We start from the raw sequence: 13169 nt of genomic DNA on the forward strand, positions 1-13169 counted from the left end.
CTCCATACATTGATCATATCTAAAAATCTTTAATTTAGTTAATTTTACTGGATTAAAAAAAAAACTTAAATTTAGCCCACCCTTTAATGTTCATAAGTACAAATAATTTAAAATTGAGTTGCACAAATATCTCTATAAAATATAAGTGAAACTAGATAAAATAGATATTCGGCATAATAGTTCAATGGTAGCTTCATTACGTCAATAATAAGACTTCTTTCTATCGAAAAATTTTTATTCATATAGAAAAAGAATGCCCACTCTAACGCCCCATTAAATATAAATTTTTGTTTTTGTCGCTATCAAAAGATTTATAAATCTTAAAAATATTTTTTCTTTTATCTATAGACACGTGCTAAAAAACAAGGAACCCGTCTATCAAGCCATCTGGGCAGATTCAACAGACTTCGATGAAGTACTTATCTCACCTGTCATGTTGCAGGATCATATGCCAGATAAAGTCTTGGCGGCTCTAAAAAAGGTAATTGGCTATGTGAAGAAACCACCTGAAATTATTTAATTAATGATTACAAAACAAAATAAAAACTATTATTATTAAATTACAAAGTAAATTAAAACAAAAATTATTAAATTAACTTTTATTTTTTGTTCATTGTATTATTATTGTGTTATGAAAAAAAAACGTATTTAGTTTGATATTATTATTTTAATTTAAAACAAACCCGAACAAAAACAAAAAACATTATTTATTTATTTTTTATTTAATAAACTCCAATGGAAAATGTATTTTTATGAATGCTTGTATAACGTTATAACTTTTGTTTCATTCTACAATTTACTGTGAATTTTATTTATTAAATTAAATTTATGTTGTTTTTAATTTTATTTTTTATTTATAAGAACTTTAATATTAGCACTCGAACAAAACAGAAAGTTGTTGCACATTTAAGAAAGTATTTTTTATTAATTTTGTTAATGGCATAATGTGAAAGAAGAAAAATTAATTTGACAATATTTATAACCTCAAAATTATTTTTTGTTTCTTTAATTTAAGCTTTATTTGTTGTAAAAAAAATAAAATATGCACCTATGTTGGTTGAATAAAATTTTAAATATTTGTATTAAAACTTTTATTTTCTTTTCATTTTTTGTTTAGTTGATTTGGTTTTATGTTATTTTTATTATTTTTTCTAATTTTCGCAACTTAATTTTAATTTGTGTCCCATTAATGTTGGTTGGCCTGGTTTTTGTTAATGGACCTAATGACTTAATAATTATGCTTCTCTAGTCCTCTTCTCTAATTAAAAAAAAGTGTATACTGCAAGTAAAACTGAGTAATTTGTTGATAATAATTATTAAAAAAAGAAATAAAAAAAAACTTTGCACGTAATGTTGTTACCCAATTGCACTTAAAAGTAACATAAACAACACACTAATTAAATAAATTTGTATTAAGGATTTAGTTTTTCTGAAAGAAAAATCTGTCTTCAAAAATCGCCTGAAGAACAAACATAAAATCATAAATATAATCCTTAATGGTGTTATAAATGCAATAAAATAAAATATCAAAAAAAATACATATTACATAATTTATTGCTTAAAATCCTTGCTTTTTTATATAAATTCATTCAAAATTAAATCATAAGAAAAAACTTTATAGTTTGATTTTAATAAATTTATTTTTTTGTTTTTGTTTTTTGAAAAAATAAATGAAAATACAAACCCACAAAAAATCTACAATAACAGGTCGCGATACATAAAGATCAAATTAAAAATTATGGCACCCGAACTGAATCGATGTCTAGCATAGATTTGAATTCAAAGCCCATTTATGACACCAGGTATTCAAAAATAAAATAAAAATATAAGTTTATTGTTTTTATTTTTGTTTTCTTTAGAAAACTTATTTAAAAAGAAAATATGTCTCGATATGATTGTGTATTTTGCTGATTCCTTTGGTGTTTCAATTTAATATTCATTCAAATAATAAATTTAGTTTTTTTTTTATTATTTTATTAAATTCGTGGCATTATTGTAATTATATATCACACTCTTTTTTATTTGATTTGTATTTTTCTTTTTTTTTGTAATCTAAGCACACATTTGATAAAGATTTGGTTGAAAACAAAAATAAAATACTTCCTTAGTCGTAAATTCCCATATTGACAGGGATTATAGTTTTATACGTTTTCTTAAATATTACTGCAAAGCCTTGAAAAGAGCTACATTATATATTTTACTAGAGTACCATTTGAGTGCAATTTCCTATTTCCTAGATATAGATTACTTTGATGTTTTAAGTAAGTACAATAAAGTGTGGAAATTAATTCTTCAAAGCATATGGTTGTTTTTTTATCGTATTTGAGATGAAATTTAAAACATTCTATTCAAATAATGAATACCCTACATATTTGGTGATATACAGCTAGGTTCTACTTTTCATTTTCACTCGAAATGATTTAAGGTTAGGTTAGGTTAACGTGGCTGCGGATTAAAATCCACACACTTAGGCCAAGAGAAAGGCCCATTGTGATACCACATGAATCTAGAGAATTACTTTTTACTAGTCGAACCATTTTGAGCTTTTTATAAAGCTAAGAAGATATTTGATATCCTTTTTAGCTAGTTCACTGGGATTATCAAAAGAGTAGTCCCGCAGATGATTTTTGCGTCTTAGTGAAGGGCAAGTGCAGAGGAGGTGAGAGATTGTTTCCTCTTCTTCTTCGTCCATACAGCTCCTTCAGAATTCATTTGAGGCTATACAAAGTCGTATTGCGTGTCTGCCTATAAGACAGTGTCCGGTAAGGACACCTATTAGGGAGCTAATATGAAGTCTGCTTTGAGATAACAAGTCTTTAGAGCGCTTTAGGTCCAGTGAAGGCAAGTTCATCGGCTCTACAATTTCCTGTGATGTCTCTGTGGCCCGGCACCCAATAGAGGTGAATGTTAAATTGCTGCGCCATCTCCATAAGAGACGATCGACAATCGAGGGCCGAGAGATTTGGTTGAGACACCGTCAAGGGATTTGATAGCAGCCTGACTGTTAGAGAAGATGCGGATATCAGAAGTTGATATCACGTTTTCTCTTAGCCAGGAGAGAACCTCTTTGAACGCTAAAATTTCCGCTTGAAAGACGCTACAATGATTAGGGAGGCGGAATGAGATGCTTAGATTAAGCTTTTCAGTACACACCACTACCAACTCCCTGATTTGTCTTGGATCCATCTGTATAAAAATGAATACTTTTGTTATCCAGGAGTTTTTTGTCTTCCCATTCATCTCTGGATGGAAGGAATACCTGGAAGTTTTTTCCAAATAGGGGTTTAGGAATAGTGTAGTCTATGTACTTTGGTATAGAACCAAAAAGGTTTAAAATGGAGTGCCTAACATTGTTGTTGGTCCATTGAGAAGAAGCGTTGAGTCTTATCGCTGTACTCGCTGCCACTTGTTTACTGAAGATCTCGAGGAGTGTCAGATGGAGGAGAGTGTCTAACGCTGCTGAGGGTATGGTCTCAATGCCCCGCTTATGCAGACATGCAGTGCGTTGGACTCTGCTGAGTTTGTCGTAGTGTGTGACTTTCTCCAGTGCAGTAAACCATACTGCAACCCCGTGCATAATGTATTGGTCGCCAGTAGGTTATGCGAGGTAGAAAACCCCATTTGCTTCCTATAGCTTTCTTGCAAAGGAAAAGAGCTGCTGTAGCCTTTTTAACTCTTTCCTGTATATTAGATTTCCAACTTAATTTTTTGTCCAATATCAGACCAAGGTATTTAGCTTCATTGGTAAAAATTAGTGGTATACCTTTTATTGAAGGAGGTACAATTACTGGGATGTTGTATTTCCGTGTGAAAAGGACGAGGTCTGTTTTTTGAGGATTAATACTAAGTCCGCAGTGATCAGCCCATCTAGTGAGCATATTGAGTGCATTTTGGAGGAGGTCTCTCAGTGTATTGGGATGTTCCCTGTGACGGCGATAGCAACATCATCGGCATACGCAACCACTCTGTAGCCTTCCCTCTCAAAAGATATTAGTAGTTCGTTAACCACTATGTTCCACAGGAGTGTTCCCAAACTAGAGTCGATGATCCTGCTTTTTAGCATTAGATTAATTAACTCACAGATTGAGTATTCGACGGATGTGTCAACGTTGTTGAAAGCGCCCTCAATATCCAAAAAGGCCACCATAGTATATTCCTTTTTCTCTAGGGAGTATTCGATAATTCTTACCAGTGTGCAAGGCTGTTTCTACCGATTTCCCTTTGCAGTAAGCATGCTGAGACGTTGATAGTCTCTTCGCAATGTTGTTACGTATATGGATATCGATCAATCGTTCCAGAGTTTTGAGAATGAAAGATGATAATAGGTCTTAGGTCTTTAGGGTTGACATGCGAGCATTTGCCTGCCCTGGGAATGAAAACTACCTTAACATCTCTCCATCGCTGAGGTATATAGACCAGATTTATACAACTTGATTAAAGAAATGAAATGATATTGAAATCGATTCAAAATAATAAATTCCGAAATTCACTTCCATCGGTATCAATTTCATTTTTTTAACTCAAAACGAAGTGAATTTCCGTGTTCTAAATTTCGATATATGAATTTTTAAGTGATTTTATGTGACCAGATTAAGTTAGTAATATTTAAATTGTACAAAAGAAAATAGCTTAAAAACGGTAATAGTTTCACTTAAAGGAAAGAAACCTTAAGTTTTTTTTTTTATAAAATGCACTTAATTCGTGAGAAGTTGCAACTTCTACTTTATATTTGAGGAGAGGGACAAAGCATTCAAAAAGATTTTTCAATACACCAATTGTCCTTTCTATAGCAAAACAAACTTTTTTAAGAACTTTCAAGACACGTTCAGAAACTATATTTTGATGTCAAACCGATATTTGTAAACTGCTTATGCAAATAAAAAACACTTATATTTTATATTTATTTTATTAAATAGCTCAGAGCAAAATATAAAAAGAAAGAAAATATACAAATTATGTACAAAAATATTCTTATTTTTTATTGAACATATGCACATGCACAGTCATGGACAAAATAATATAAACGACTTGTTTTGTTGGTAATGTTTCAATTTTCTTCGCTGGAATCCATTATTGTTTTTAATGTTCCATTTTTTATTTAAAGTATAAAGTACACTTTCAATAATAAAGAACAAAAAACTTAATTCAAAATTCAAAAAACTATAAACTAACTCAATTTATTTCCATTGGAAAAAAAATAGAAACATTAGACTTAAAACTAATAAACACAATTTTCCTAACCTAAAACAATAAAATATAATTTTTTTTTAAATATTTTGTTGTGCCACCACTATTTTTTAGTACTTCGGTGCACATGCGACCCATGAATTCCACTAACTTGGCACAAGTGAAGGGCTCAATAGAGTACCACTCTTCTTACACTTTTCTCACAGCTCGTCTCTATTTTTGGATTTAAATCCACCAAGTCTCTTTTTAATATTCCCCATAGATGCTCTATGGCATTTAAGTCCAGGGATTGTGACGGCCATTCCATTGGATGGACTTTGTTGTCCTTGAACCACTGTTTTGCGAGTCGGGATGAGTGTTTCGGGTCATTGTCCTGCATATACTCCCACTATAACGGCATGCTTTCTTCGGCAAATTACAACATTATATTTCTAAGTATATCAATGTAACCTGGAGCCGCCCAAAACATCCTTAATTCAATAAATTGGTCCCACACCTAAAACCGAGAAATATCCCAAAGCATAATGTTGCCACCACCATGCTTAAAGGTCTTTGTCTTGTTTTTGGGATCGTATCGGGTGTTCTTGAGGCGCCTTACCTTTGGTTTTCAATCGGATACAAATAAATTTATCTTTATCTCATCTTACCACAAGATATTTTTCCAATTTGGCCGCATTGAATTCGCCTTCGCAAAAGTTGTTCGATTTTAATATTTATTTGGCTGAGCAGTGGAACTTTCCTTGCTGAATGTGCCCTCAAGTCCATTTCTTTGAGCCTATTTCTAATCCTCCGGGTTGTGACTGGACCATTTAATTTCTTCCTAAGGTCCTGCGACGATAACATGGATTGAAAGAATTATTTATTGCAACAAAGTGTGCTTAAAAGCGATAGCATAATAAAGTTCCGTTTTTAATTGATCATAATATACAGTGGTCACACGAGTTAATATTTGCTGCAAAAGCAAAAATGTGGCTGGATCAGTAAAAATAAAATTCGTTTCTATAATTTTTGTCCATCACTGTACGTCAGGTGCTTTAATTTCACTTGAAGTGATTGCGGAAAGCATTCAAAGTTATGAAATCGATCGAATCATAGAACCCTGAACACAATTTCACTGGATTTACAATTAAGATATCGAATTCATTTCACTAGATTTTAGGAACCTACCTGATGCATATGCAGCTACTCTTTTAACTTGATATGTTTGCCAATAATAATAACGATGAAGTAATTAAATCTAGCAGACTCACAGTTTTATTAAATCTAGTTTTAAGGTGTAAGAATGCTTTCATTATTTAACGAGCTGTATATTAAAAAACACTGTTCTACTTTTTAAAGTGCGAATGTTAGATCAAAATCTTTAGAACGTTTTGGTTACAAATACCAAACAAAATTAAAAGAACACACCATTTTTTCTGCTTTTCGGAAATGCTTCCAGAGAATTTAAAAATTCAAATTCAGGGTGAATAAAAAAAAACATTTTATACAGAATATGGACTTTTTTGGAAACAATTTTTCTCCAAGACCGTGGAGTTAAACGATAAATTAAAATTTGTGTAAGCACTTTGTTTTCAGAACCTTTTTTTTAAATCAGCAAATATTTTGGAAACTTTTTTGTTTCCTTTCAACTAAAGTGATCGATTTATAGAGTGCCCCTTAATAACTGATATTTCGGTATATTTTTGACCGCAGGGCCTGAAGAATCTTGGGTGTATTCATAAACGCAGAAAATCTGTGAATTTCTTTTCTAATGCTTTTGTGAACGCACTCCCAACGCAGCATGTCTGCAGTAAACAGGTCTGATTTAGTCCCATTTGTATGTAAACAGAGTTCATAAACGTAAGAGAAAAATGGCTGCCACACAAATTTTGTTGAACTTGGTTTTTGATTTGCTTACCAAAAAATAAAAGAAAATTATAATGCAGCCAAACAAATTCAGCTGAATAATGTGCCCAACGCTGACGACAATCTGACGTTTAGGTACTGCAGTTCGACTAGGTTAGTTCAATCGAAAATCTGACTTTATGAATGCAGATAACGCAGTTCTTAGTTAGGCTGACGTTTATGAATACACAACTTATTTTAAGGTCAATTTATTGGGAAACTAGAAGCTACGGAAGTTTTGAGTTAGGTCACTCCTGAATAAAGTTAACGTAACGCGTGACGCCCATATTATTGAGTTTCTTCAAAACTAGTTTTCTAGGAAATTTAACTTACAGCAGATGCCACCTTTGTACACAAAACGTATAGAACTATCATTGTGGTTTTTAACAGGAACGGCATCTGTTGGCTACGTAAACATTAACTATTGCCGTTTTTGTACTTAATTTTATATAATTATAAAGCTTCCAAATGCACCTTGAGGCTACGACAAACTTAAAACCAAAAACAAATATGTTATATTACAATACTCAGATTTTGTATACAAAGATGACACTTTGATTATTTTTCAAAAACTATTTTTATTTTATTGACATCTAAGTAGTATTTTCGAAAAATCTAGTTTTTCGCAAAAAGTAGTTTTGAAGAATTTCAATAAAATAGGTTAAAGCTGAGTGGATGTTGATAATTGAAAAGATTGTTGAAAATGCTTTTTTTTTATTTCGGAAAACCTTTAAAAAAAAGTGAATAGGATTTATAAGAATTGCAAAATTAAAAACTAAAATTTTATTATTTTTATGATCCAAAAATCGTTATTTTTTTTCGATACAATTTTCTAAAAAATTTTCAAATCTTGATAGTTTTCTATTTCCGTGTTAGTTTGTTGAATGTTTCTTAAACGTAATTTTTTGGTATCAGGAGTTTTCTATAAATGACCATCAAAAACTGTAAATTCTATTAGTGTAAGGTGATAATATCTTGTGATAACTGTCACAACCAAGTCGTATTTCGCTTACTGTTTCAGAAAAAACGGGAAAAAGAACGAATATTATCATAAAAAAGTGATATTTTAATCAATTTGCATTTTGTTTCGAAATCACTAGGGCAACCATTGCTTTGACAATATTATTATTGAAAATTTTTTAATCAAAAACGAAAATTGCAATTACAATAGTCTTAGCAAATTAGCAAATGAAACTTCTTTTAAAAAACTTCAACTTAAGAAGTGTAAGACGAGGTTAAAAATGCGTTTTTAAAAATACAAATAATTTGGTGAATAAACGACGACAAAAACTGTTTGATTATATTTTGTTTATACTTTGTAAAAGCGGTAAACGATTGTAGAAAATTACCAATAAAAAAAACTATATTAATAATGTTTCTTTACCGAACTTTACTACGTGAAAAGTTATTACCTTTTATGTAAAACGCCCTTTGGTCCTTAAGATTAAATAAATGATTGTTTTTAAATTTGTTTTTGAAATATTATTCTTGTATCTGAGTTACTTTGTTTAGTTACTTTATTTTTTTTAAATTTGATTCTTCATTTATCTGTGATCTTGCTAAGCATGCAAGTAACTTTTCGTGATTATCTGATCGAAAACTGCTGAATCTTGTTGTGGTGTGACCACAATTATTGTTGAATTATTAAATCCGTGATTTAGTGATGAAATTAGAATATTGACGCACCTTGAAAAATGCTTTTGCTTAATGCCTCACTCTTAGTTGAGCTGACTTTGTGGCATTTTCTCGTTATTATATATTTTTATATTTTGATCGATGTGAATAGCAATTTGAATTTGTTCATAAAGCAATTTTTTTAAGTCAACTTTCCATTCCTTTAATTTCTTTTTTCTTTTTTTATTACTATAATAATAATTTGGTACATTCACTTATATATATATTTGTATAATCCACTGCGTTTTAGTTCCATTTGCCAAATACTTGCTGCTCATTAATATAAAAAGAAACAATAAACTAATGGATCGAAAATTTCAACTTTTTCCTTCTTTAGGTTGTAACTACAAGCGGCCCTAGAAAACCACAAAGACAAACATCGAATGCCTTTCAAACATTACCCAATGACGCCACAATAGATCAGTTGCTAGCTTCAAATGGCCTACATACAACCACCAGTTATTGTTCAAACAGCCAGCGGGCCCAAAGTCCCATTTCGAATATCACCAATTCCGTATCAACTCCCAACACAACACATAAACTCTGCCTCGAGACATCCTTCACCAATTTGCAGAGTCCCATCGATATGCATCCCTCGCTTCCACTGTCTTGCGGAGCAGGTTCCAGTAAGGCATCATCTATAGCGGGAAGCTTATTCGGCCGAAGTCAAATGAGCTCCTCCATGCAGCAGTACGACATATCAAGTATGATGGATGAGAGTCAAGCGACGTGTGGCATCAATGGCCGTAGTCCTTCGGTGCCTAGTGAAGCAACAACCGTCATTATGACCGATTGTCCTCCCCTAGACTGTCCCATTTTGCACAAGCCGAAGGCTGTAGCCTTTGATATGGCTATAAACTACTCGGATATAGCCAAATCACCGTCCCCAAAACTGCCTGCCAAGAGTATACTTCATCGACAGCAATCTGCCCGAGTGGGTAAGAAGCCAACGAGCCTCCCATTGGCCCCACTCCGACGGGCTTCGGATTGTCCCAAGGCAGTAGATCTAATTCACGATGATTGGTTTGGTTTGGCTCCACTGGCCAGCCCTGAAACGCTTTCTGAGATCTCAAGTATATCGTCCCGCACAAGTGCCGCCATGAGTCTAGCCAATAGCATAGAGAGGTATCTGCAGAATATGTCGATAAGTGAAAATGGCAACCAAGAACTGATGGAAGACATCTACGAGTCTCAACTTCATACACCGAAAATTCTCCGCCGAGCTCCAAAACTCACAGAAAACCTTTCAAGTTGTGCCGATGACTCCCGCTACCAGGACCAATACAAACGGATGGGGCAGGTATTCGTGACCTTCCCACGGGTTATACCAATGCGGAATAACAGTAGGGATGAGTCCAGTGACGAAAGCTTTGAGTCTGCCTTCAGCCACTCCAAGACTCTGCCCAATAAGAAAAGGAGAAAAAGTTCCAAATCCGCCGACCAGATCGACGAAAATGGCGGAGGATCTGCAGAGACAACCAAAAAACTGGGGAAGAAGCTAACTTTCAGTGATAGTCAGATACTCGATCGAGAATGTCCAAGTTCCTGCCCCAATTGTCCATGTCGCAGTGGATCCACCTGCTGTCAGCTGGAGGACCATGATCAATGTCAAAATTTGATGGCGCCACAGTCGCAAGTCAATATTGGATCACTGGACACCTACTACAGTGCCAATTCGTCCCTGGATCGATTCTCGACTCCACAAAACCTCATCCGTCTGCAATCTCCACCAACGCCTCAGCAAACCCCATCATCGAATGGACATGATGCCGAAACGGTGGACCAACGCCGCCGTCCCGGTGTGCTCGAATCACACTTCCCCGTCTACGATCCAATTGTCGTCGATACAACTTCCGAGGATGTTTCACTCTTGTCCCAGGAATCATCACCAGTCCCCCATTCGAATAACAGCAACAATTTTATTCAAGTACAAAAACGTTCGGGTCTAATGCGCAAGCGTAATTCCACCGATGAACGAATATTCTCACGAAACGAATCACTACCGTTGTTAGCTAATTTATCATCGGAAAGAACATCCTCAGCATCACCATCGCCGAGTTTTGTCAAACGGAAAAGCTGTGTATATCCGGTGAACAGTAAATTCAGCGGAAGTAGCAATGGATCAATGGGTAGTGTAAAGGCTTTCGTTCAAACAGCGACAACGTCAAGTAAGAACGAAAGTAGTGTTTGAAAAATAATTACTTAATTTATTTCAAAATACAATATGTAATTAAAATGGTGAAACCTATAAAAACAAGAAACACAATAGATTAGTTGAAATAGTTTTTTGATAAGATTTTCTACTGACCACAATATTCATTATCATCAAAACAAAAAACAAAAATAGAACAATATAAATTTAAACTAAGCATAACAAATGAACATAACTGTGAAAATGTTTCTTTTAGATAATAATCTTGTAGAATCAAACTGTCAAGTTGTTTCCTCTTTCCTTTACTCAATCAGGATAATGTGACATGCTAGGGATATTATTGAGCTTTAAAACTAAGAAATTATACAAACAAATCGTTGCAGATTGAAAAGGGCACCTTAATCTTCTTTCTTGTTCTTGTTCTGACTTCAAACTTCTATCTAGACAATAAACTTAAGCTGTCTAAATATTGACTTATGTGTCTGTCACTACAAAACAAAACAAAATCCATTTCCTACTCAACAATAACGTTTAATTATACTTACGTCAAATTTCGAAAATAGTTTCGTCATGAAACAAAAAAGGTTTCCGGATGTCAAAAAAAAAATCAGCCACCGAAATCAAATAAAGAAGGCACCCTGTTTTCTTGACTTCAATTTACTGTCAGCTTAACGTCCATTTCGCAAGAAAAACTCAACGAAACTTTTAAAAAAATTGTTATTGCCAGATAAATTTTGTTTTTTTTTCTTTGACAGAACCACTTTGGCTTCATCTGTCAAAGCTAAATCAGCATTTGGATCACCTTATACTTAAAAAAAAGAGTGATTGATAGCTAGATAAAGCAATGAAACGTCAAAATGATTTGCAACACACTGTCAATACTATTGACTTTTATAAAAGAGCATCTAGTGGACAAAGTTGCTGACAACTTGAAGTTGTAGTTTAGATGAAAACATGACATTTATTACTGAAAATTGTATTTTAAATTGAAGTTTTTACAGTAATAGTTTATTTATTGACTTAAGGGTGTGTTCATTGAAAAAATTCAAAGTTGTCAAGCATCGATTAGGGAATCCTTCACATTCTTAAGGAGTATGGTTGCTTCTGATCGAAGGGCTTCTGGACGGTCAAACGAATATATCATTATAATTTGATCATAAATCGTCTGTCACTTTTATGAGATTGTTAGATTCGTTAATCGTTCTACAGAGATATGTTTTTTGTTTAAGATACACTTTCCCTAGCAAACTCAAAAAAACAAACAATCAAACCTTTACGTAGACGAACAAAAAGTCGAGGAGGCATATATTTCTTCAATTTCCTCCAACTAACATCCTACATTTATACCTATAACTATGTTTAAAGAAACAAAACCTAAACTTCTTACAAATTAACAAAAAAAATTAATACAATTTAAAATATCCGACCAAACCAAGCATTAAAAAGTGATTTAATAAGATTTAATACAAACAAGAAAAACAATTTCAATAATAAATAAGAGAACTAGATTTTTCTTCCTTAAACACACAAATTGTTTAAAAATATTAAAATAGAATAAATATTTGTGCCAAATAAACTTAAACCTAAATTTTAAGATTAAAATTAAAACAAACTAAGAAAAACAATATTAGAAAATTTTTTGATTAATATAAAACAAAACATAAAGAAAAAACTAATTTCACAATGTCAATTCGTATATGAAACAAACAAACATTTTAGTCACGTACAGTTTTTACAATATTAAAATTATAGACAATTTACCATAAACAAATAAAAATGTTAAATCACACAAAACAAAATAAAATAAAGAACTTAATTCAGACTTTAGTCTAAGTACCTCCTAAATTAGTTAGTAAATTATAGTTTCTTAAATGGACCTACCTACCTTGATTTTATTTTTTAAATTAACGAATTAAATTATTTAACAAAAAAAAATAAAAACTATTTACTAACTTATAGAAGAAAAAAAGAAAATTTCTAAAAACAATTCTTTTGGTAAGAAAAAGTAGAAAAATAGAACAAATATATTTAAATGATATATTAAAATATGTATAGGTATTATTATTTTCTATTACATAGAGATTACTAGTTATTAAAAATAAATTAGTTTATGTATTTATCAGTAGTTATAATTATTATAAATTACATATATATATCTAGAAATACGTGTACTTGTACTGGAATATTGAATATATGTACAGATATATATAAATATACTAAAAAATAGATTATTTATATTTATTGTAGAGATCTCTATTATATAAAATTAGTT

At 32.2% G+C, this 13169-nt stretch overlaps 1 protein-coding gene across 2 annotated transcripts in view; it reads left to right on the forward strand.

Annotated features, from left to right (window-relative positions):
- Positions 1–12855, forward strand: part of LOC129944127 (diacylglycerol lipase-alpha) — a 212423-nt gene extending 199568 nt beyond the window's left edge. The window contains exons 13-15 of one of the 2 annotated variants that reach the window (XM_056053323.1): positions 349–481; positions 1708–1802; positions 9083–9202. In XM_056053323.1, the coding sequence (XP_055909298.1) occupies positions 349–481; positions 1708–1802; positions 9083–9089 (235 nt within the window). In that variant the 3' untranslated portion in view covers positions 9090–9202. Of the gene's footprint in view, positions 1–348; positions 482–1707; positions 1803–9082 lie in introns of both variants that reach the window. The other variant, XM_056053322.1, reaches the window with a different exon arrangement.
- The last annotated feature ends 314 nt before the right edge of the window (positions 12856–13169 follow it).

This window comes from Eupeodes corollae, chromosome 2 (genome assembly GCF_945859685.1).
Source record: "Eupeodes corollae chromosome 2, idEupCoro1.1, whole genome shotgun sequence".
Taxonomy (NCBI): domain Eukaryota; kingdom Metazoa; phylum Arthropoda; class Insecta; order Diptera; family Syrphidae; genus Eupeodes; species Eupeodes corollae.